Source organism: Tursiops truncatus, chromosome 1 (assembly GCF_011762595.2).
Source record: "Tursiops truncatus isolate mTurTru1 chromosome 1, mTurTru1.mat.Y, whole genome shotgun sequence".
NCBI classification, from domain to species: domain Eukaryota; kingdom Metazoa; phylum Chordata; class Mammalia; order Artiodactyla; family Delphinidae; genus Tursiops; species Tursiops truncatus.
The window spans coordinates 68,504,693-68,527,781 of record NC_047034.1 but is presented as its reverse complement, the minus strand read 5'-3'; the positions used below and the strand labels follow the sequence as shown (position 1 = coordinate 68,527,781).

General features: G+C 49.9%; 2 protein-coding genes and 1 long non-coding RNA gene across 10 annotated transcripts in view; 1 reads left to right on the top strand and 2 right to left on the bottom strand.

Annotated features, from left to right (window-relative positions):
- The window catches only part of LOC141278836 (uncharacterized), a 62,359-nt gene extending 57,225 nt beyond the window's left edge, over positions 1-5,134 (bottom strand). The window contains exons 1-2 of the long non-coding RNA XR_012332227.1: positions 4,989-5,134; positions 1,114-3,230 (exon numbers count right to left, since the gene is read on the bottom strand). This is a non-coding gene — a long non-coding RNA (uncharacterized lncRNA). The remainder of the gene's footprint in view (positions 1-1,113; positions 3,231-4,988) is intronic.
- PEA15 (proliferation and apoptosis adaptor protein 15) lies at positions 2,061-12,242 on the top strand. Of its 2 annotated transcripts, none has more exons than XM_033856448.2 (4): positions 2,061-2,198; positions 8,300-8,473; positions 9,866-10,021; positions 10,176-12,242. In XM_033856448.2, the coding sequence occupies exons 2-4, from the start codon at positions 8,302-8,304 to the stop codon at positions 10,238-10,240; spliced, it is 393 nt and encodes a 130-aa protein (XP_033712339.1). In that variant the 5' UTR covers positions 2,061-2,198; positions 8,300-8,301; the 3' UTR covers positions 10,241-12,242. The 2 variants fall into 2 exon arrangements, with proteins under 2 accessions (XP_033712339.1, XP_073661723.1); XM_073805622.1 differs by lacking the exon at positions 2,061-2,198 and adding an exon at positions 5,294-5,434.
- Positions 12,243-12,586: 344 nt separating this feature from the next.
- DCAF8 (DDB1 and CUL4 associated factor 8) overlaps positions 12,587-23,089 on the bottom strand; it is a 44,764-nt gene continuing 34,261 nt past the window's right edge. For all 7 annotated transcript variants that reach the window (XM_004312656.4, XM_004312654.4, XM_004312660.4 and 4 more), the window contains 7 exons: positions 22,118-22,190; positions 21,534-21,591; positions 20,914-21,021; positions 19,403-19,533; positions 15,727-15,846; positions 15,209-15,325; positions 12,587-14,583 (listed from right to left, as the gene is read on the bottom strand). In XM_004312656.4, coding sequence (XP_004312704.1) covers positions 14,467-14,583; positions 15,209-15,325; positions 15,727-15,846; positions 19,403-19,533; positions 20,914-21,021; positions 21,534-21,591; positions 22,118-22,190 — 724 coding nt within the window. In that variant the 3' untranslated portion in view covers positions 12,587-14,466. The remainder of the gene's footprint in view (positions 14,584-15,208; positions 15,326-15,726; positions 15,847-19,402; positions 19,534-20,913; positions 21,022-21,533; positions 21,592-22,117; positions 22,191-23,089) is intronic.

Below are 23,089 nucleotides of genomic sequence, written 5' to 3'. Positions count from 1 at the left end.
GGTCGCAGAGGTGTTTGGATTTAGTCCTGTGAGCTGGGGAGGAAGGGCAACATTTAATCTGGCAGTGATGAGCAGGATAGATAGAGGGAAGGAAGCCGATGGAGATACCAGAGGCAGGGAGTCCAACTCTTATCAGACAGTTATAATAATCTGATGGAGGTAGGAGAACACGGATCAGAGTGGTGGTTATGGGAGTGCAGAGGAGACGCTGAGCTTTGTTCAAAGGGCATCCCCCAGACCTGAGCCTGCTGGCGATCTTGGCAGGAAGGACCCACATTCTCTCCAGCACAGGCCCAGGCTGGGGTAAGTGTAAAGGAGTAAGGAGTAGGGGGGGAGGAACCAAACAACTGAACAAGCCCATAACTAACAGATGTTACAGCTTTCATGGACTGGGTATAAAAGTGTTGCTGGACAACTTAGAGGATCTCTGAGTATGGAAGAATGAGACCTGAGGTGAGAGGAGTTTTCACCCTCCACAGACAAATCCAGAAAGTCTTCCTGGAATTGGTGGCGGGAGTATAGAGTAGAAACCACGTATTCATCCAACTTGCACCCATTTAATAAATGTTTAATACATAGTACGGGCACTGGGCCAATACAAAAATATTATGGAACTTAACTCTCTAGCATAGGTCAGTGGAAGGCCCCGGACTAAATAATAGCTCCCATGTTTTAACCACCCATCTGTGCCAGTCACTAGAGACTTACAATTTCTAAAACTCAGAAGAACACTGTGAGATAGGCATCAGTGTCCCCGTCTTGCCCTTAATGAGGCTCAGAGGCATAACCTACCTAAGAAAGGAGCAGAGTCAGCATGAAGCCCAAATCCCCTGTACCTGAAAGACCTGGACCTTTCACTGACTGTAGCTAAGTCATTCAGCTTCCCTGAGTCTCAAAGATGGGTCAACAAAATGAGTTTTGGCCCTACAACTCAGAACAAATGAGATATATGCAAAGGCAAATTATGAGGGTGTGTTGCTATCAAAGGGGCAGTGACATGGCACACTGGGGGAAGAGGATGGCGAAAGCAAAGAGAAGGGCTGTGAAATCCAAAGCAGCAGCAGCCTGAGCCTCTTCTAGGGGCAGTGTAGACTCAAGAAAGGATGGGCTCACCTGAGGCTTCCTGAGGGGTCTCTGCCAGGCTGGAACTGAAGTGAAGCCGGGGCGCTCCTGGAGCTGATGGGGCTCAGACCTTGTCCCCGGGCCAGGCTCTGCCGGAGTTGAGGAGAGACCTCCTAGGCTGGAGATGATAACAGATCATCTTCTTCCTTCCCTCTTTCAGTATGGCTAAGGATCTGGGGGAGGAAAGTCCCTGGGGTAGAAGGGAAGTGAGAGCTGCCATGCTGGGCCTGGGCAGAGGGGCAGAGCTAGGAGACAGAGCCGAGCGTGGCTCTGCAAGTTGTCTATATTTGCATGCTGAGCTCACTGCTGCTCTTTTTCTCCCCAGAAATACAATTACATCATGGTGGGGGGAAGGCGGGAGGGTGGTATATTTGGGAAAGGTGAGAGGAACACAAGAGGCCAGCTGGCATCATCCTGGAGAAGGAAGATCTGTGGCTCCAGAGCGGGCGAAGGGGGCCCCCATTTTGCTTCTTGCCCCTACTCCTTCCTCCTCCCCCACCTTCCAAGGTGGATAAATCTGAGCTGTCTTTTACTACGGCTCCCCTGACCCATAAGGGGAAAAGGTTTTTACAAATACTGAGTCAAGCATCTAAGAGGATCCAGAGGCCAAAGGACTTCCAAACCCTTAAACCCTAACTTACTCTTTGCCTCCCAGGGTCCCAGCCACTGTGGTCACCGAAAAGGTCGTAAGGGAAGGAGTGTGTCCCTTTGGGAAGAATTAAATCTGAGAATTGGGGCTCGCTGTTTAGGGGAGGAGGCGGCGTCGCTACTCCAGCCCTCCCGCACTTCTGCCCCCGTCCCAGGAGTCTTCCAGAACCCCAGCCCCCTGCTGCCTCCCCACCCCCTCTCCCGCCGCTCCCCGCCCCCCGCCCCTCCCCGGCTCTGACATCACGGGCCAGCCGGGTGGGGTGAGGCGGCGCTGGGCTCGGGCTCCGGCTCCGCGGGCGGAAGAGGCGGCGGCGGCAGCAGAAGCGGCGGCGGCGGCGGCGGCGGGAGCCGAGGAGGAGGTTCCGGACGCTGCTCAGGAACCGGGGACGCCGGAGTGCCCGCTCCCCGAGCGCTCAGCCCCGGAGGCGGTGAGAGGGCCGAGAGGGGAAGTGTCGCGGGGAGGGGCAGATTTGAGGATCTGGGCTTGGAGGGGCGTCGATCCGGGACGCCTGGGGACAGATGCGGAGCGTGGGGGCCCCGGAGGGGTCCGCTCCGTGTCAGGCCCCACGGGCTCCGTCTCTGTCGGTGCGCTCCGAGCGCGGTGTGTGCTGGAAGCGGCGTGGCTCCGGCCGCCCGTTCCACTCTGACCAGCAGTTTGGGAGTCGGACCGGGGCCTGGGGATTAGGATGGAGCCTGCTTCCCGCCCAGCCGGCTCGGCCGGGCCAGCTCCCGCCCCTCCCTCCCGTTCTCTGGCTTCGGACTCGCCTCGGCTGGCGGTCTCCCGGCCCAGCCCTGCCTCAGTTCCGCCGGCAGCCGCCCCTGCTCCGAGGGCTCAAACCCGGCAGCTGGCACCACGTGCCCTCACCCAGTCCTCTGCACCTGGGGTAGAGGTGGGATTGTCGAAGGCTTGTCCGGAGGGAAGGAGTCGGGAGCTGGGGGGTGTACAGGAGAGAAGTAGCTAACGTAAAGCCCCTAATTAATTTCATATAATCTGTATCAAAACTGACAGGGACACACACACCTACAAGAGACACGCCAGCACACACGGTGACACACACCCATGTGACTCTTACACACATCGACTGCACACAGCAAATCACAAAGGGCCCTGCGCTACGCATCCAAGCTCCCACCTCACTCCCACTGTCTCCCATGTGCAAGTCTCCTGGCAGAATATCAGTCTAACAGGACAGCTGAGTGGGGGCCACCGTCCCCAAGTCCACCCTAATTTTCTGGACCTCTTCTCCCAGCCCTGGGCTTCAGATCGCCCCTCTTTAAAACCGTGAGAAAACATGGTAGAAAATCCTGGTCTCAATCCAGGACCGGGAGACAGGATCTTGAGGGCGAGTGAGCCTGGTGCTTTGAATCCGGGTGAGTAGTGAGGGTAGGGGCTGCTGGTGGCCTCTCTTGCTGGGTCCAGTTGGAGCTTAGGGTGCTAGGAGTGGCTGGCTTCTGGGCATCTGAGTGGCCAAGGGATGGAGGGGGGATGGAAGAAAGGGAGAGAGAGAAAAAGAAAGAATGAGTATGAGTCAGCCAAGGATGGAGGCCCAAGTCAGAGAGAGAGAATGAGGGGAATGTGTGTGAGAGGCAGACAGACATCAAGAGAGGGACACAGAGGGACAGAGATACAGTCAGGGAATGGGGAGGGGAAGGAAGTGAGAGTCAGAGATGGTCAAATGAGTGGGCAGAGTGCTGGGGAATGGACGACAGAGGCTCAGAAATTAGGGAGGATGAAAGCAGGATGGTGGTGAGACCACTGGGAGTTAGGGGAAACATGCTGAATATGTGTGTTTTGTTTCCCTATGTGTCTGGCCTCCAGGCTGTCAGAGCGATTAGCTTTAATTGCTCTTCCCTTTGTGGTTAAACACTCCATTGGGGAAATTGCCAGAGATGCCCTAGGCTGCCAGCTGCCCTGGTTGCCTACTTCCTCACTTCCCTGACACCTGTGCCCATCATGTGTGCGTGTGTTGTCATGCATGAAGAAGAGGACCAGAGTCGCACCCTGCTATGCCATCCCCTCACTCTTTCACACAGAGCCTCCACCACAGTGCAATGGTGGACATCACCAACCTGTACACAGCCAACCAATCCAGGCCCCTCCCCGCTAAACTTACTCTATCTCTTTATAGCAGGGACACTCACTCCTTCCTAGTATAGCTAGTATAGTAGCTCTGAGTCCTGAAATAGGGACACCAAGTCACAGAACCCAGGAGCCCTAAGTATTCTTGGCTACCACCAGGTGGGATGGGATGAAAGCCCATTGAAAGGAAAGGAGGAAAAGAGAGACTGAAAGACTAGAGAGAGAGGTAATAGATGAGGAAGAGATAGAGAGATGGGGGAGAAACAGAAGGAGGAAGAGAGAGAATCAGATGAGTAGAGAGCAGTAGAGGCCCCATTCCCTCTCCTCTGCCCGGCCTGATCCAATGCCAGGTATCTTCTGATGCTCTCATCCTGGGTCCAATCCTTCTTCTCTTGACTAAGGGCAAAAGCTTAACCCTGTCTTTGTAGCCAGGGGTAACCCATTTTGCTTCTTGGACTGAACGTTTTGAGGTCCAGGTGTCCTATCCCACCCCCTCATTCCCAGGCTGACTCTGGAGCCTTAGAACCCTCTTCTTCCTACTTTACAGAAATAAAGGCATCCTCCCCCCACCCTCCCCCCAAAAAGCTGAATAGAAGCTATGGGAAGAAGTCAGTTGAGTATGACAGTAAAGAAATAATTAGGGACAAACTATAGGACTGCTTGAATTTGGGGCCCAGATAAAATTTAAAGTAGGAACCCTGCTCTCTCCCTTCCCAGCCCTCTGCTTTGCTGTGATCACCACCCTCCCACCCCAAACCCCAGGCAACAAGACTGACAGACTTGAGTGCCTACAGGCCGCCTCCTGCCCACTGCAGGATCTCCAGGTCCTTGCAGTTCCCCTCAGCCTTAGGCAGCTGCAGCCGATGTGAGGGAGGGAGCAATAGCACCTCCTAATCCTCAGGCTTCTTAAATTTACTGAGGATTTGGAACCAAATGCTAGGGAGAGGATAATCATAAATTAATGTCCAAATGCACAGAAATTCTTTTGGTGCTACCACCTCCTCCACAGGTGGTCATCCCATTTTGCTAGGCTCTCAAAGTGTTCCCAGGGCCCGCCCCTTCCTCCCCCGGTGCCCATGGAGCACCCACCTGTCATGCTCCCAACTACTCCCCTAGAAGGTCAGAATATAATCCTTACCTCCTGCCCCTCTTCCTCAGCATCCTCAGTTGGTTTGACTTTTGTCAGAGCCCCACCTGGGGCCAGCTCAGAAAGAGAGTGAGGAAGGAAGGAAGGAAGGTGTGAGGAAGCGGTGAGCAGAGCACAGAATGATCTGGGAGGGAAGGGGACTGACTTCCTGGCAGCCTCAGCCCCGGTTCCCGGTTCCTGCCCAAGTATCCTGTCCCAAGAGTGGCCTCCGCCCAGGCTGCCTGGTGTTCCCTGGGCAGCCTCTGCACTGTTCCAGAGGTCAGGAGGACTCTTCAGAGCTATGAGGGCAGGAGACTTCTCTATAGGCCCTATGGAATTCTAAATCTTGGGTAAGAAAAGCAACATGGAGGGTGAAGGAGCCAAGCTTCTGCCAAGCCCCACCTACCATGGCCAGACTACAACTGGACAATGGTTGACCAGGAAAGCTTGAGAACCAAGTAAGGAAATTTCCCCCAAACTCCCCTGCCCTTGCCCCTGCTGCCACACCCAGGCCTGGGCAAATGGGATCTCTCCAGGGAGGCAGGACACTAGGCTGCCTTTCCCTGCACCCTTACCGGGCCCTTCTCCTATCCCTTCTCTCTGTTCTTACTCCCCACTCCCCACATCCCTCCTATCCAGTGGTGTCATTGTCCTGACAACTGAATGGGGGGTGGGCACCCAGAACTGAGGTTGCCATGGTAACCACTGAGCTGAGGCTGCAGCCTTCTCTTCGTGGACTCTGTGAGCTCCCTGTGCCCCTCCCCCGCCCCAAGGATTCCTCATTTGCAGGCTCAGTCTCTTTCCCTCTCCCAACACCAGTTCTCTTCCTCCATTCTCTAGGCTCCCCTTACCCTTCCTCTTTTCTCTGGATGTGAGCCTGTGATTATCTGCCTTCTTACACATACTCTTAGCTGGTCAGACACATACACACAGACCACATACACTCAAAGCCACACATCCAGTGCTGGCACGTACACATCCATTACCAGAACATCCAAACACACCCACAGATACCAGCACTGCCTCCTCCCTGTACCTGTGCCCACACCCAGGATCAGCATCCATACAGAGGGTTCTGGCACACACACATTCCCACCCCCATTTCTCTCAGGGGCCTCCTTGTATCTGTTTCACTCTCACAGAAAGCTCCTACTCACCGCCCCCAGCCTTTGTGGGTGGGTGTCTAATACACATTAATCCCTTCCCGCCCACCTCCCCTGTAAGTCTGTGTTTTCAATTCAGAGTCCTAAATCTTAACTCCTCCCAGGAGATATTCTCTCTCTCTCTCTCTCTCTCTCTCTCTCACTCTCTCTCTCTCTCTCTCTCTCTCCCCCCCCCCTCCTCCCACAGGATCTCTGTATTTACAAACTCTTCTTCTATGTGAAAGCAGGGCACTATGGTCCTAAAGTCTGTCCCATTTTCCAGCTAAGGGCTTGGTCGCAGGGTCTCCTCGACTGGGGCAGCCTTCTTGAGCGCATCTTGCCTCCTTCCCATGCTGCCCTTTTTTCTTCAGCTCTCTTCACACCCCACCTCCATTATTATCCCCATCTCTGAACCCTGTCCCCATCACTCCCCTTGTCTACATCCCCTTTTCTGTCCTTGGATTATCAGTGGAGGGGGGTGGGGGCTGAGCTCCAGAGCCTGCTGCTGTGACCTAGATTTCAAGGCGAGACGGTTCCTGGTGCTGACAGTCAGAGAGCATTGTTTCTGGCCCAGCCTGGCAGGGCCACCGCTGGGCCCTCTGTCTGGTTGCACCTGGGTGTGCAAGTGAGCATGTGTATAAGTGCCTGTTTCTCGTGGGGCTCCTGCTGGCCCTGCTGCCTGGCTTCTTGTGTGTTTGTGTCACAGTGCCTGCCACCAAGGGAGGCTTGTTTGTTCCGGTCCAAGTAGGGGGCTGGGAATGGGGCCTCCTGGGTGCATGCTTCTCTCCCTCAGTTTCCCTGCATGTAGGTGGAAATAAGGAATATGGGGTGTGTCAACGAGTCCCTTTCTGCTATATTCCCGGCCCATTGTTGGGGTGATTTGTGGGCAGTCTCAGTCAAGTACAAGGTCATCTAGCTCCTTGCCCCACCCCTTAGTCTAGCCACAGAGTGTTTATGCCATAATTTACTTTTTAAAATGCTTTACTTTTTAATTATAAAAGAAATATATAGTCATTGTGGGGGAAAAAAGCCCCTTTTTAAAACTCACCACTGGAGTTTCACATTTTATCAAATCCAGAAAGTTCATTCTAAGGTCTGACCTTCTTTCTTCCTGTCTTAGCCACAGTCCCTATCTTAGTGGAAGGAGGGCCTTGAATGTCCTCTCCTTTTTCACCTAAAAATCTTCATAGAAGAGGGATGGGGTGAAGGCCTAGATGAGATCCAGCCTTCCCCAGCCCCCTGTGGGAGGTCACGCTGAAGGTAGTGCCAGCGGGATGTTGATGCAAGCAGAAGTGGCAGCCCCCTTCCTGCCAGACTTTCCCAAAGCTGCGTCTGAACCCCTTCTCCCTGCCACCCAGCCAGCCTGGGAACTGGGCAGGGGGCCAGAGCCAGCCGCTTGGTATTCTTGGGTGCGGGGGCTGTAGGCATAGCACAAAGGCTAGGAGAAAGGGCTGTGTAGAGGCCCAGCAGCAATCAAGGGAGAAAATGGGCTCCGCAAAGGTGGGGGTAGCCCATTGCTTCACCCTCCCCACCCCCATCCCGAGACCCAATGACTGAATACAGGGCTGAGCATGGAGGGGCCAGGCAACTAGGCATCTATCCAAAATGAGTCATTAGTGGGGTGGTGGGGAGTTGAAGTGAGGGACCCCCTTTGCTTCTGGGAAAGAATGGAAGCTAGAACATGAGCTCCAATCAACCTCCCCCAGCCCCTTCCTTTTAGCTTCTCACTGCCACAGCAAGCCTCTCCCTGGTCGTTTTGGTGTGTTTTGTTTTGTTTGACAGGGGGAGGGGTTGCAGGTGGGTGGGGCGATTCTGGGGGGGGACTTGGAGACAGCGGGTGAGAAAGTCGGGAGCAGGTTGCTATGGTAACCGCCTCCTCAGTCGGGGAGCTGTTGCCAGGGTTACTGTTAGAGGGGGGAAAAGGAAGAAAAAAGATGGTGGGGAGAAGGAAGTGTGACTTTTCACTCTAGACTCCAGCCTGGCCCCTAGCTTCCCAGTTTCTTCCTGTCTACTCCTACCTCCCTTAGGTCTTCCTTTTCTTCCTCCAGTCCTAGCCTCCCCAACCTCTGTGTTCCAGGCACTTGCCTGGTAGGGTAGAGGAGAGGTGGGTAGTGCCAGTGAGTGAACCAAACCGTGAACCTCAAGCTCAGCCTCCTCTCCCTTTGTTCCCCCCAACCCCAGTCATGGCCGAGTACGGGACCCTCCTCCAGGACCTGACCAACAACATCACCCTTGAAGATCTGGAACAGCTCAAGTCAGCCTGCAAGGAGGACATCCCCAGTGAGAAGAGCGAGGAGATCACTACTGGCAGTGCCTGGTTTAGCTTCCTGGAGAGCCACAACAAGCTGGACAAAGGTGGGGGAGGGGGACACAGGCATCCTACCATCAGCCGTTCAGGCTCAGTTCATTCAGCAAATAGAAATGAGCTCAGAGCTCCTATACAAAGTGCACTCCTTTTTGACAAGGCAGGATAAGAGGGGTGCTCTAAGAGAGTAGAGGGGCTCTAGGGCAGTGGTCTTTACATTCTTCATGGTGCATTACATTCTTCAGTAAAAATATTATTCAGCAAAAAATGTTACTCAGATCCTACTGTGCTATTATCATATATATAATAAAACATTAAAATAGGACTTAAAGGTGATAAAACTTAAAACCACAAGTTCTAACATTTTCTTATTCACTTTTAGAGACCATTGCTCTGGAAAGGGCTTTGGGGAGGAACTGGTATTTAAGATGGCCCTGAAGGGCAAGTGGGATTTCAAAGGCAGGATCCAAAGGAGGACATGCTAGGCAGAGGAACATAGCATGTTTAGAAGTGGCTGGAAAGGTAAGTTAAGACTGTGTTGTGGAGGGCCTTGAGTGACAGGGTATTTGATAGGTGAGGTGAGTGCCCTGAGGGTGCTTCAGAGATACTAATCTGTAGCATGGAATGAAGGGAGGGAGGCTGAAGGAGGACATGCTACACTTAGGACAGGGGTCCCTAGCGGTCCTGTTAGGACCCGGGCCGCACAGCAAGAGGTGAGGAGTGGGCGCGAGTGAGCGAAGCTTCATCTACCGCTCGCTCCCCATTGCTCGAATTACAGCTTGAACCATCCCACCCCCGCCCACCCTGTCCATGGAAAAATTGTCTTCCACGGAACCGGTCCCTGGTGCTAAAAAGGTTGGGGACCGCTGACTTAGGGGACTACTGCAGTAGAGGGGAGGAGCCAGGCAAGAAGGCATCTGCAATCTCCTAGAACTGGCCGACCCATGGACATCATCCCTCTGGTCATATCTGTGCCTTCTCATTCAGAATTACCCTTCTCACCAGGCCCAGAATCTCTCCTGGGTTGTCTACAGATCCCACCCTTCTGGTCCTACATGTGCTGCTGGGAAATTCTGATGCTTGCTTGGAGGAAAAGTGGAAGAGGGACAGGGTGGATGTTGGGTATTTGGAAGCCCGGTTAATTTTTCTCTTCTCCCCTCCACTCAGTGTGGAACCTGGTATTTAACCTAAATCCCTCATTCTAAATCTGTAATCTAGAAACTTCACTCATCAATGATCTGCCCTTCCTGAGAAGAGTGCTCTACTGTCTTCTGGTGCTTTAGCTTTCTTTTCCTGGCTTAGCTGCCCCTCTTCTTCCAGTGTTGCCTCCTCCAGTAACCAATGTGAGCAACTCAGGCTTGGTTCCTGAAGCCTAATCCAGCAGTGTAGGGGAAGCTGACCTCTACAGCAGCTCTGATCCTCAGTCTCCTGCCTTCCTCCAGACAACCTCTCTTATATCGAGCACATCTTTGAGATCTCCCGCCGTCCTGACCTACTCACTATGGTGGTTGACTACAGAACCCGTGTTCTGAAGATCTCTGAGGAAGATGAGCTGGACACCAAGCTAACCCGTATCCCCAGTGCCAAGAAGTACAAAGGTAAGAGGCCATGCCTTTAATATGTACCTCTGCCCCTCCCATGGATTATCTGTGGAATACTTGAATTCTGGGAGAACAGAGGCTTATGATCAGTTAGCCTGCCTCCTGCCTCCCGTGACTTCTGTCCCTGGACACATCCCTTTTGTGCCCCCAGACATTATCCGGCAGCCCTCTGAGGAAGAGATCATCAAATTGGCTCCTCCACCGAAGAAAGCCTGAGCAAGGGGGAGGAAGAGGAGGAAGGTTGGACCTTCATCAGACCATTCTCTTCCCCCATCCTCCAGGGGAGGGGGCAAGGGCATCCCCCCCCATCTACCCACTTACTAACCTGGTCCTAACCCCCCTACTGTGCGCGTGTGTGTGCGTGTGCGCACGCTCTGGCTGTCTGTCTATATGTCTAGCTCATCTAGTTCCTCCTCCTTGTGAGGGGATGGGGGTCAGGGGCTGGGGGTGGGGGAGCTCAGTTTCCCCACTCTAGGGGGAGTTGGGGGCTATTTCTATGCAAATAGAAATGGGCACATTCCTCCTACTTCCCTTTCCTCCACTCTTCCCCCACCTCTCTAAAGTGTGGGAGCAGAAAAGGGCCTGTATTTTCCTACAATGAGGCGGCGAGGTAGAAGTGAGGCATGGGAGAGGTGGGTGAATCGAATGAAAAGCAGTGAGAGGGAAGAAGAAGAGGCTACCCAACCCCCACCTGGAAGGGGCAAAGAAAAGCCAGAGTTTGTGTTTGTACCCCAAAGCTGGACTGGCTCAGGAGTCCAGTTTCCAGTAGTTCCTCAGGTTGGAGGGCCTGGGCACCAGCAGGTCCCTTTTTGCTCCCCTCTCATGGGCCTACGGTGGGTATGAGCCAGGGACCTAAAGAGAGAGGATCACTGGATCCTTCCCTGGCCCCAAAGTTCAAACCCCATGGAGAACCCAGCATTAGATACCCCCCACCCACCTCTGCTCTGGAGAGACTGTGCTGGGAACACACCCCATCACTGAGCCTGAGTGGGGATGAAGGCAGAGAGGAGTTCCCTGTTCCACTCCTTTATTCCTACTCAGACTGTTGCACAGGAGTCCCCTGAACCTAGGGAGGTTGGGGAATCGAGATCCTTAGGTTTTAACTCCAATCCTGCTCCCACTTACAGAGTCCCTACGTGGTTATTGCAGGCAACCTTCCCTCTCTCCATGATCTAGAACCCCCTCTCCCCCAAGCCAGAAAGAAGGGAAGAAGCTAACTACAGTGTTTTCCGTTGCACTGATCCCCAATTCAGTCCAGGAGGGGACTCGGTAACCCCTCTCCCTCAATATCCTGGCACCTTGGGCTTATGAACCCCTCCTAGCCAAATCACTAGAGTACAGTGACCCCAGCCTCCTGCCTGTCCCAAGATAGCCATCCCCACCCTGACCGTGCTAACTGTGTGTACATATATATTCTACATATATGTATATTAAACCCGCACTGCCATGTCTGCCCTTTTTTGTGGTGTCTGGCATTAACTTATTGTCTAGGCCAGGACGGGGGTGGAAGGGGAATGCCACAGTGAAGGGAGTGGCAGAGTCAAATTGCTACATAGTCAAAACAAAAAAAACTTTTTTAAACTTTCAATTCACATGCAATCTCAAGAGGCTATTTAGAGAAAGTTTAAGCTAGGAGCTTCTAGGATGTGGGAGCAAAACTTTAGTGGAGGGGAGAGCTGGCTACTGGAAGAGGGAAGAAGCCAGACTGGTTGGAGAGCACCCTCTAATCCTAGCCTAGCCCAGCCCAACCTGCCTGTCCCCTCTGGCCACTGCTGCGGACACCTGCCTTAACACATACACCTCGAGTACTCCACAGTTTTGCCTTAAAGGACCTTCCCAAGTTTCCCCAGTCCTGTCTGGCTTCTCCCACAAGGAGAGAGAGATACTTGTAGAATTGGGAGGGGGATAAAGAGCAGGAATTATCCTTCCAAGCCAGGATATGTTATGTGAGAACAAGTCTGAGAGAGAAAGGAGGTGGAGGGAGGGAATATATTATAAAGAGCCTTCCTTTGAAGAGAGAAGAGGATGAGATGGGAGAAGGGAGACAGGGTCATTTTCAGCGGAGTCTAGCAATTTCTCTGTAAGGCAAAATAATCTAAAACGACTAACCTGCCCTCCTGCCCCCTATACTGCTGTGAGATTGCCCCTATCCTGTGCTCCTCTGTCTGCAGTGTGCACGGCCTTGTTCTAACCCTGGAATAAAGGTGATTGTACTGTACCTAACTGATTCTAAATTTGTGTGAATGACCGGGGTTTTTAAGCCTTTGGATGACTGGGGAGGGAGAGCAAAATTTACCCCCAAATCCTTAACTGCAGCCTGGAAGAGGCCAGGAAAATACCCCTAGTAGGATCTCTGCCCTCTCTCATTTTCTAAGTATCACTGAACTGTGGGGCCTATTCCACTTCCACAGTCTCCCACTGGAGCCCAACCACTGGAAACATGGATATCCCAGACTGGACTTCCTAAAATTGTAATAAGACCAGGGCCAGGCACCTATACTGAAAGGAACAAAAATAGCCCATCATGAATGAATGGCTCACATATCACACACACAGCAGCAGTCGGGGGGGGAAAAAAAAAAAGCTTTACTGAGAGAAAATACACAACAAATTCCAGAGTGCATGGTTTCAGCCCACTCCATCACCCCACCAGCGATAAGAACACAGACCACTCACAGTCACCACACATTCACTACCTCAGGGAGGAAGTACAGCAGCTAACATCTGGTCTGAGAGCTGCTAGGAAAAGGGGCAGGAGGAAGGAGTATCTGGGAATTCCACCCTTTCACTCCTCCCTTCCTTCCTGGCCTGTTCTAGTAGAATCTGACTGTCCCAGGATGCAGAATTCCTGGTTGGGGGCAAAGAAATAGCAACAAAAGCATTTAAGGGCAAGAATGCAACTGGGACTTTGATAATTAGTGACCAGTGATACAATAGGTGTCTGAGCCCCAGCCACCTTACTCAATCCTTAGATTAATGACTTGTCCTTCAATCCCAAGATAGGAAAAGGTGGACAAGGTATAAAGTCAAACCCAGGAGGTCTTTCCCTATACTCTTCCATTAGGAAGGGAGTTGGTGTGGAGTTGGATAGTTTAAAGAATCAAGCAGCTAAAGCTAAGAGTGAGTGTGTCTTCTGTCACACACAGTATTAGGAGAGACGGTGTGCAGTGGCAGAACCCTTCCTGAAGTCACAGTTCAGTCAAGTTTTGAAGATGAGCCAGTCTCTGGTTAGCAGAGCCATCCTGGGAACCCCCACAAGACTTAAGCAGAGGTAGGATATCTGGAGCAAAGAGATGAAAGGGGCTTCCCAACCCTGAAACCATGGCAGGAAAGCAGGAAAGGGCAGAATTCAGGATCCTTCCATTCTTGAGCCTCCTAAAACATAAGGGTTAAGCCCTAATCTCCAGTAGCCGTGCACAGAGGGTAGGCTGACCCCAGGTGATACCTCCACATCATTACTCTCACTCACTCTCTCCTGTAAGTCCCTTTATTGCAGTCATAGAGAATATATAGGTATTTAAACTTCAACAATAATTTTAACATGATACATCCAATTTTGACTTGCTTTTTAATATATTTATAGATATAAAATTAGGCCTCTAACAGTGATAGGGACAGGGAGATTGCTGCCACCAAACAACTTTTTTTTTTTTTAAGTAACAGAAGAGGTAACCACCTTCCTATTCTTCCACTTCTGTCCCTCCTCCCACCTCCCCCCAACCTCCCTCACCAGACCTACTGAGGGGGTGATGGGATGAAGAGAAGAGAGTGAAGGATACATAATCAAGTGCAAAACACTGTGATAAGTACAGAGAATGAATGGGGTGGAAAAGAAAGTGAAGAGTGTGGGATGGTTAGGGGCTCTAAGGACTCCCCAGAAAAACAGGATCCTGGGATGGGGTTGCTTGCTCAGGGGGAAGAAAAAACAATGCAACTGTCATAGAATTTTAAAAAATAAAGAAAATAAAGTCAAAAACCTAAACCAAAGAGAGAGTGGCATTTCTACCACCCCCAGTCTGGCCCCTTGGTACTCAACAGCCAGTTATCCCCCCACCCCCCACCCAAGAAACAAGGGAGATCAAAGAAAAGGAAACCCCATTCCCTACCCCAAACCAGTTAACAAAATAGGCTCCCCCCTCCCAAAAAAAAAGGCTTTGGGGAGAGGCCATTTCTGCCAAGTCCTATGCACCTCTCCATGGAACCCCATTCCAGGGCTCAATTCCCACTTCTAGATGCTCTGTAGGTTTGCTCCCCTCTGGCTTGTCCTCCTGGGATGTCTTTTTTTTTTCTTTTTTTTCTTTTCTTTTCTTTTTTTTTTTTTAAATCTAAAGCAAAAAAGTCCAAAGTGCGTTTCTGCTGAATGTTAGAGCCTGGGACAGGAAAGGGCTGCCCAGGCAGGATCGGGTTGGCAGCCCCAGCCTGCCCCTCCTGGGTACGAGGCCTCAGGATGGCATGCACTGCACCCGGTCAGGGCCCTCCTCCTCGTCCGATGTATCTGAGGAGCTGGGAGACTCATCCGAGTCTGCGTCTGTGGCCCCAACCCCAGGTTCTCGCCAGCGCTGTAGGATGGGAAAGGCTTATTAGTAATTTCCCTGGAACAAGGACAAGCCTGTTAGGTCTTAGCTATAATTTACATGCTCTAGGCCAGGGGTCGGCAGAATTTTTCTTAAAGGGCCAGACAGTAAATATTTTAGACTCATGGGCCGTATCTCTGTCACAACTATTCAACTCTGCTGTTGTAGCATGAAAGCAGCCAGACAACACATAAATGAATGGGTGTGGCTGTAGTCTAATAAAACTTTATTTACAAAAAGCAGGCACTTGCCCAAACTGCCACAGTTTGCTAACCCCTGCCCTAGGCCTCTTGTGTCACAAGAGAAAAGACAGAAGACACCTGAGATGACTTATTTCTTCTCAACTCCTTCCCCACCCTCATGCCTTTGCCTTTTTGAAGACAACCCTGTGCATGCGTGGTGATGGAGAACACTAAGCAGACACCAGCTATTTCTGCTAGTGGCTCTTCCAAGGCTACATCAAAGCTCTGATGGGGATGGGGAATAATGGATAGGAAACCCAACTAACTCCACTTGATTCCTCCTAAAGCAGCGAGAAGTATGCCCTGGAACATTTTACCCTCTTGAGAGGGTCACTGCCCTTGGGAGCTCACTTCCCACTCCAGCTTACCCGGTGATGGCGTCTTTGTCTCAGGTGATGCATGAGGAACCAGAGCATGTGGCTATCAAATAGGTCGGTGTGGTGTAAGCTATCTTCATCCCGTTCCCGCTTGTTCTTCTTAATCACCTGGAACCAAAAAGGGTTGGGGAAGTGGGTAATGAATAGGAACCCTGGACCTGATCAGAAAAGGCTGGTGTTCTAGCCCAGTAAAATCTTCCCTTAGAAACTACTGAGCTGGAGTATAGCTAGATTCGACTAAGAAAGGATGCCCCAGGTTCATCCACTGAGAAGATGGATGATTCTTCCTAAAGATGTCCCCTCTACCATGAACTAGATGCACTTCAAAGCTGCACCCTGGACCCCCGGACTGGGACTGTTCCTAGAGAGGCAATGACAGGAATGTGGGGGAGGGTGTTAGAGCAGTGCCTTTAAAGAACTGTACAGCAAGTTATTCCTTCCTATGACAATGAAAACTCCTAACAGTATGTGGATAAGCAGAAAGAAGAAATCTATAGTCAGCTACTTACATCCTTTAACCCTGTAAGTTCAGTGGAAGTTTCAGCTGTGGGTGCCCAGATCTTGACATCATGGTCTAGGCCACTGGTTGCCAGCACAGGCAGGTGAGGGTGGGGCTCAAGACAGTTTACCTGGTCAGGAGTAAAGGAAAACATAGGCTCAGGGGTATGTGGCAATACGGTTTAAAAACCACTACTCACCTTGAAACAAACAACTGTCCTTGATAAAAGTTAAGACAGCTGCTGGGAAGACAGGCCCACCCATCATAAGCCTAGGCTAAAGGGCCCTCGGGGTGAAAGAAACACTGGACACAGACTGGATATAAGACCAGGCCTATCTCTCACTTCCTAGGTTTAGGTAGGGGTGGCCTCATCCTGAGATATAGCTCTAGGGGTGGGCGGGTGACTGGCCAAGCATACTGCTGGCTTCACAAAAAGGCAGTGAGGTTCAGATGACCTCATTCTCTCCAGCTTCCAAAGCTCCAACTTGCCCCAGTCTGGAAAAAAACATCTCAGTGGCTTTCACCAAGTGGCAAATACATTTTTAAAAATGAAGAAAGCAGCAGCTGCTGCTGAGCCCCCAGAGAAGACTCAGAGAACAATTACATTCCACTGTTTATAAGAACTGGAAGAAGGCATAGGCTGGGAAGAGGCTGAGCCTGAAACACAGTAGGGTAGTGGAGACACATATCTGCTTGAGAACCCTGCACACCCCAGGAGACAGCATTCTGCTGCCTGCCATGACAGCACAACAGGCTCAGCTATAGGACAGCACGGTACAGTGAGGCAGCTTCCTTGGGCACCCACAGCCTCAAGCTCAGCCACCCTCTGGATATATTCACTGACCAGGAGGAATGAACTACAGCAGCCGAGGCAAAGGCCTTCTGGCTTAGGCAGCCTCCTTCTTTCCAAAGGCACCCATGCCCCCTGCTGTCTGACTTGGAAACATCAGCCTTCCTGGCAGAGCAGGGCAGCTACCATGCCACCGGAGGAGCTGGTCTCAGATCTAGCTGCTAAAGCATTTTTGGGCTTTTAGTCAGATGAGGAATAGATGGCAAAAGCATCCAGAAGGAAGAAGGTGTGGTCCTAGCCACTCCTCACCTCACCCCACCCTGTCTTGCAGCTGCAGTACAGTCCAAGGAAACAACCCCTGGCAAACAGCCTCTTAGTTCTCTCTGGACCAACCTTCTCTGCCTTGCCTGCACATGCGGAGAGCAGCTGATGGGAAGCCAGGGTCAGCATGGAAAATAAAACTGACATACAGACTTCCAATCTTCTTTGTCTTCCATTTTACAAATAAATTCTCAGAAAACACTGAAGCTAAGTCTGAGTCTAAGAGTAAAGCAGAAACCACATTTCCCTTCTTTCTTCTTTTATTCCACATATCAGCTCATTACAAAGTTTATATTTGGGCTCTTTTAGGCAATGTGGAAGAGGTTCCAGCATCTGGAGCAGAGGTGGCACTAGAGAGAAAAACTCCATTGCCAGAAAATATTATCAAAAGATATGTGACAACTTAACACATACAAACTTGAACTCGTTCATCCATCTCAAGCCCTTGCTACCCTTCTAAACTCTGACCTAGCTATGCTTGACAAGTCAGCAAAATAAAAAGGCACAAGGGAGAAATTCCTTGGAACTTAAGACTAAGGACAAAGCCAATGGCAAGAGAGTAAGTTACATATAGTACCTGAGATGGAGCTTGCAGGGGAAGCCAACAGAGAGCTTCTGGGCCAGAATACCTGGTCACTTCACCCGACCTGTCTGCATGCCAGGACTTATCCTGTCAGTAATGCCTGAGCAGAGAAAAGAGCTCTGGCCTTAGATGACTGGGCTGAGGGATGAAGGTGATGGGATAAAGGAGCAAAGTGCTTTCGGGAGACGAAGGATTGTCCTTTGACATCATCCCCCACCCTTGCCCCGAATGCAAACAACGGAAGGACTAGGGTTTGAGCCAAAAACAGAATTGAGATACCTGGGCAAGGTGGATGAGAATTTCAAAGATCCCTTCTGGTTCTAATAGTCTACTTAATGATATAGTCTGCATTCAGGCTGGCGCTGGTGACCCCACTGCTGGGAGGTTAGCACAAAAAATCAGAAGGAGCCAAGTGAGGACCACATAGATCATTCAGCTTACACAGAGGCAAGAACAAGCCAGGAATCTCGCTGCAGGGTGCAGTCTTTATACCTCTTGTTCTAGTACCTCACTCTTATGCCCACTAAAACTCAGGCCTGGGGCCCACCCATCCTGCGCAAATGCCCTCCCAACCTGAGCACCTGGATTAATCATCAAACCCTGACACTGGCTAAGCTGAAAGGAGATTGGCCTGTAGAGTGATTCTGGACCACAGACAAGTGCTGGCCTGGGGGAGGGCATTCAGCCCTGCATCTCTCTAGAATGGAATGAAAGACAATAGTTTATGATCAATAAAAGATTCACTGGCCCCTTTTGACTTTCTCATGACTACATGCCTACTGCCGAATTCTCATTAAGACTCCAGTGTTTTGGGTTTGTTCACTACAGATGATAGAAGACGACCTATGGAAAAGTAGGAAATGAAGCAGGCAACAGTGAGACACACCTTCAAGTTCTAGACTCTTCTCCACTTATATTCAAGCCATAGAAGCTTTGGGTCTATACTGGTCCCAGGTCCCCCAAATTTAGAGGAAACCAGAAGAAAGTCTGAAATAGCCTCACACCAGGATAAGAGACACACAAGAAGAAATGGGATCCCAACTGCAATGAACCATTCTAAACTCTAAAACCACTCTGGATAAACCTCATCAAGAGATGGCTGGGTTCTTTGTAGCTCCCCACAGCTTAAGAGGAATGAAAAGGAAGAAAGAATAAGCATCTCAGCCATCCCTTAGAAGCTCTTAACAAGACTGTCTTGGGTAGTCAGTAAAATGCAGTTGCCCAAACTGCCTCTTTCTTATCTTCTGCAGTCTGAAAACCTTGTAATAGAAAGCTACTGAATCCTTCTTGACACTAGGTCTCAAAAAAGAAAAAACAAAAAAATTTATGGTTAGCTAGATACATCCTAAGAGCTGACCACCTTTCACTCCCCAACTCACGATCCTCAGGCTTCCTTTTTGCCCTATCTCTATGGAGGCTGTCTGCAGAACTCAGAGGACAGGCAGACTATGATATGATCATGGGTTGTATAGCAGTCAAACAACAACAACAAGAAAAATGGTCGCGGGGGTGAGCACGTTTCTCTCTCCCTATATATACATATATATTATGTGTGTTTGTATCAATATACAGACCATATTCTGATTTTCCCAACTGTCAGAAAAAATGCTCCTTCTAGCTTGTATCCGCTAATCCAGGATCTATTCAAGATCACTACTTAGCTACCTACTACAGTGTGTGCCCTGAACGCTAATGCTTTTGTTTTGGAAAAGGTCCATGCCTAAAGATACCTCACTCAGGCCAGAGGTTCTTCCCTAAAATCCCTTTCTCCTCTTAATAAACCGTGCTGTAGAGGGGCAGAAGACAGGAAAGGGAAGAAAATATTCCATTAAAACCTCAGCACCCCCAGACTATACTGTCTTTTTATTTAGCTGGCTAGACCTCTAAGACGTGGTATTACATTGTCAGAGTGAGAATTCAGTGGCCCTGCTAAAGCCTACCTTAATGACTGGAGAGAGCAGAGAGCCAGCCAGCCCAGCACACCATACTCACCACGCCTCCCTTGTCCCCCTCCATGAACTGAATGATCTGGCAGGATGATTTCTCCCAGAGGAAGATGTGCCCGCAGTCACTACCGCTCACCACAAACTCACTCTTGGGGCCATAGAAATTGACGCCTTTTACTGAAATGACAAATGAAGGAATAAACCACATGAGAGTTGGCATCAGGCCGACATATATTTACCTCACAGGAAATTTAGTTATTCACAAATCTAAATCAGCTAAGAGCCAAAGAATTTCTTTCACTTTCACAAAACAAATCAAGGGATTATGCATGTATAATAGACAGAATAAAAATCACACCAGTTCCAGAGACTATTTATATTCTCCTAAAGAGGTCCATAGAGCTGAGGAGTTTGCAGCCCTTAGCAACAGCCTCAGTCTCATTAGTTTGCACCCTACGGAGCAGCCATAGGCCTCACTAATGCCGCACCTGTCCCAACCTGAATGGCCCCAGCTCTGCCCACTCCTAGGCAGCACTGTCCTATGCCCTAGGATTATCCTTGGTATGTGTGCTTCACTGGTACCTTGTCAATGCTTCCTGGGTCATTAGGTGACCTAAGACTGATGAAGGTATATGCCACAACTGCCTATAAGAAGCACCTGAACTGTGCGTGTTACCAAGACTGAACAACAGGGTTCCCCCTGAAATTAGTAAGAGAAACCAGGAGTCCCAACTGCTACATCCAGTTCCATACCAATCATGAGACTGGAATACTTCCTTCTGTATGCCCAAGGACTAAGATCCAAGTACGGGTTTTTCCCTCTCCTCTCACCAGCTCAAGAGAAAAAAGGAAAACTAACTGCTCTCCCCAGTCAACATTATGACAGACATCTGACAGGAGCACTAATAACAACAAAGAGCAGTGATTCCAACTTTTCTGTACATTAGAATCAAAGGGAGCTTTTTAAAAATCCTAATCAACGTGCACCCCATACCAATTAAGTCAGAATGGATGGGTATGGAAGCCAGGCTTCAGTATCTTTAAAAGATTGTCAGGTGACTTCATTGCACATCAAAGTTGGGGAACCACAGACAGAACAAAAAGGGCCAATCGTCACTGCAAACTTGGGTGAGGTGCTATCACCATTTCTCCTCTTCTGCCTCATTCAGAAGAATTATTCCCTCCTCTTCCCTTTAAGTACAAGCTCACCCCCCTATTTTAGGCAATTCAGTACCACTAACTAAGGAGGGCTTTCCCAAACTCCCTAATAAGTCTTTTAATCCTGAAGTTACCTGAAATCATAAGAAAAATATAGTCAGTCGAGTCTCCTTACATCCAGACCAAGTAACATCCCTGTAGTGGTGAGAGATGCTCCCGAGCCCTCTCTCCTCTAGCACAGGAGGGACTATGAAAACTCCAGCCCAATTAGGCTTGTTGTCACTTGGTGACAGATGGCCTACTCCTTTAGGTAGTTCTTATTTGCACAACCTGCATGAGATACTGTGGTTCTTCAAACCAACAGACTTGGGGTACAGAAACCTAGAAAGACAGTCTCACCTGTGGCGTTATTTCTGTGGCCCTTATATCTCTTAATATACTGGGCCCCATCACTGTGAGAGGAGTTGAAGAGGTAAATGTCTTCATCATTGTAACTGGCCAGGAGCTCTGCCAAGAACAAGCACACAGCAGTGAAGGCAAAGGCTGAAAAAAGCTAGGATCAGGAGTTGGGGGTTGGGGTGGGGCTTCTTGCCAGTAGTGCCCCCTCCTAATACCCAGGTATAGCACCCATCTTACTCAGTTGGAACAGCAGGCACTTCAGGTGTCTAGGGTAGACTAGGAACATGCTGCCAACCCAGGGGTAGCAGAATGCCCAGGAAGATCATACCCATTAATTCAGGAATGAGTCAAAGGCATAAGAACCTGCTCAACCAAATAGCGTGGGCTTTAGGACAAGCCCTGCCAAATATCATCTGCAGCATTCTGCAAGTGCCTGGCATCTCCAAGGGTCATCTGCTGCATCCTCCCGCTGTGTGCTCACCATCAGCAACTACTCCCCAGCTGCTCCACTCGGAGCTATAGCACAGTGGTGAGCACTGGAGGGCACATGCCTCACTGGCTCAGCAGCTCCCTAGACAGAGGGGGCATGCCAGCCTAGGAGCTGGGCCCTGCTCACGTACCTGTGCCGTCGTGGCTGTACACAAGACAGGTGATGTTTGCTTTGGACTCACTGTTCACCTGCAATAAGGAGCAGATACTGACTGATGCCCCACCCCCCCATTTGTTATACCACCTTCAGGAAACAGGTTTTCCTTCAAACTCCCCTATATCCTCTCCCAGAGATAGACAGATAGAGATAGAGACAGAGAAAGAGAAAAAGAGAGAGACAGGGAGAGAGAAGAAGACAGACAGAGAGATAGAGACAGGAGAACAACTGATGAAACTTGACCACCTCGGGGGGAGAGGTCTTTCTACTGGTTGTCTTCTGTGTGCTAGCCATTTCATATATACATTATCTCATTAGGCCTTACCATCATGGTACAAGGCAGTTATCTGTATCTCTATTTTGTCAATAAGAAAACTGAGGCTAACAGAGGTAAGGTGACTGCCCAAGATCACAAAACTGGTAAGTGGTAGAGCCAGGATTCAAATCCAGGTGTCTGACTCCAAAGTCCAAGCTCTTCCCACCATACCAACAAGTTTGGGGGCAGGCTTGGGGTTGAGTCAGGGAAGCCTGGAGCCACTGGCCCTTCATGAATCTTACCAGGTGATGAGGGCAGAATTTCTTGAGTACTCCATTGTTTTCATTCTCATCAATTTTCCTCTGGTCATAAATCCTACGGTGGAAGAAGCAATGAAAATGTCAAAATTTACAAACATCCCTTGAAGAGTTGCAATTTGATGTAGTGGCAGGAACACTAGTCAGCTGGATGTCAGGACAGATAAAGGACATTCCCCAATTAGGCTTCTGGCTCAGGTTCTTCCTCAAAAATCTTCTCCCACCCCTCTTCCAAACCAAAACTCTTATCCAGGTACTTCTCATTTCAAGTAGTAATTCTAAATTATATTATTTTGAAGTGGCTTATCTCTTCTCTCAGCTTTTATATCATTTACTGTTTATCTGCACTGAAATAACATTATTATAGAGCCTTTTGCATGCATGTTGCCTCCCCAATACGGTTTATTACTCTTGGGCAGAGACCATGCTTTATGTAAGTCAGTGGGTCTTGAATCCCTTTTTGAAATTTTATTTGGCTAGTTCTTCCCAAAACTATTACAAACCAACACCTATATCTCAAGACTCACTCTCTCCTTCCTTCATTCTCATCAAGCATCAAACTACCGTCACCTTCCTCATCTTTCCAATCCAAACTTTAATCATTTGTGCAACTATTTATGACACATGGATTAGGCGCCAAGTATTATGCCAGGTGCTAGAAATATAGTGAGGAACAAGACAGATCTAGTCTCTGTCTTCACCCGTCAGTCTCCTCCAATCTCAGAGTCTCATCCCTCCACAGCTGCTCTTAATCTCATCCCTCCAAGGACCTTGTTTGATTGATTAGTCCATTTCTCACTGATTAGTCCTCTTCCTCACCATTGTCCCATTTCTAAAAATCCTTCCACTGACCTTTCCTACTCTGGCTTTTCCTGTCCTTCCCCCCTGTAGTAGAATTACTGAAAAGAGCAATCTGCATTCAACATTTTCACTCCCTCACCTCCTATTCATTTCTCA

Bases quoted from the DNA above. Each gene is read 5' to 3' on its own strand.
- PEA15 (XM_033856448.2), top strand. From the start codon at position 8,302: ATGGCCGAGTACGGGACCCTCCTCCAGGACCTGACCAACAACATCACC. The intron at 8,474-9,865 runs GTGGGGGAGGGG...GCCTTCCTCCAG, and splicing joins CCACAACAAGCTGGACAAAG to ACAACCTCTCTTATATCGAG. The intron at 10,022-10,175 runs GTAAGAGGCCAT...TTGTGCCCCCAG, and splicing joins CAGTGCCAAGAAGTACAAAG to ACATTATCCGGCAGCCCTCT.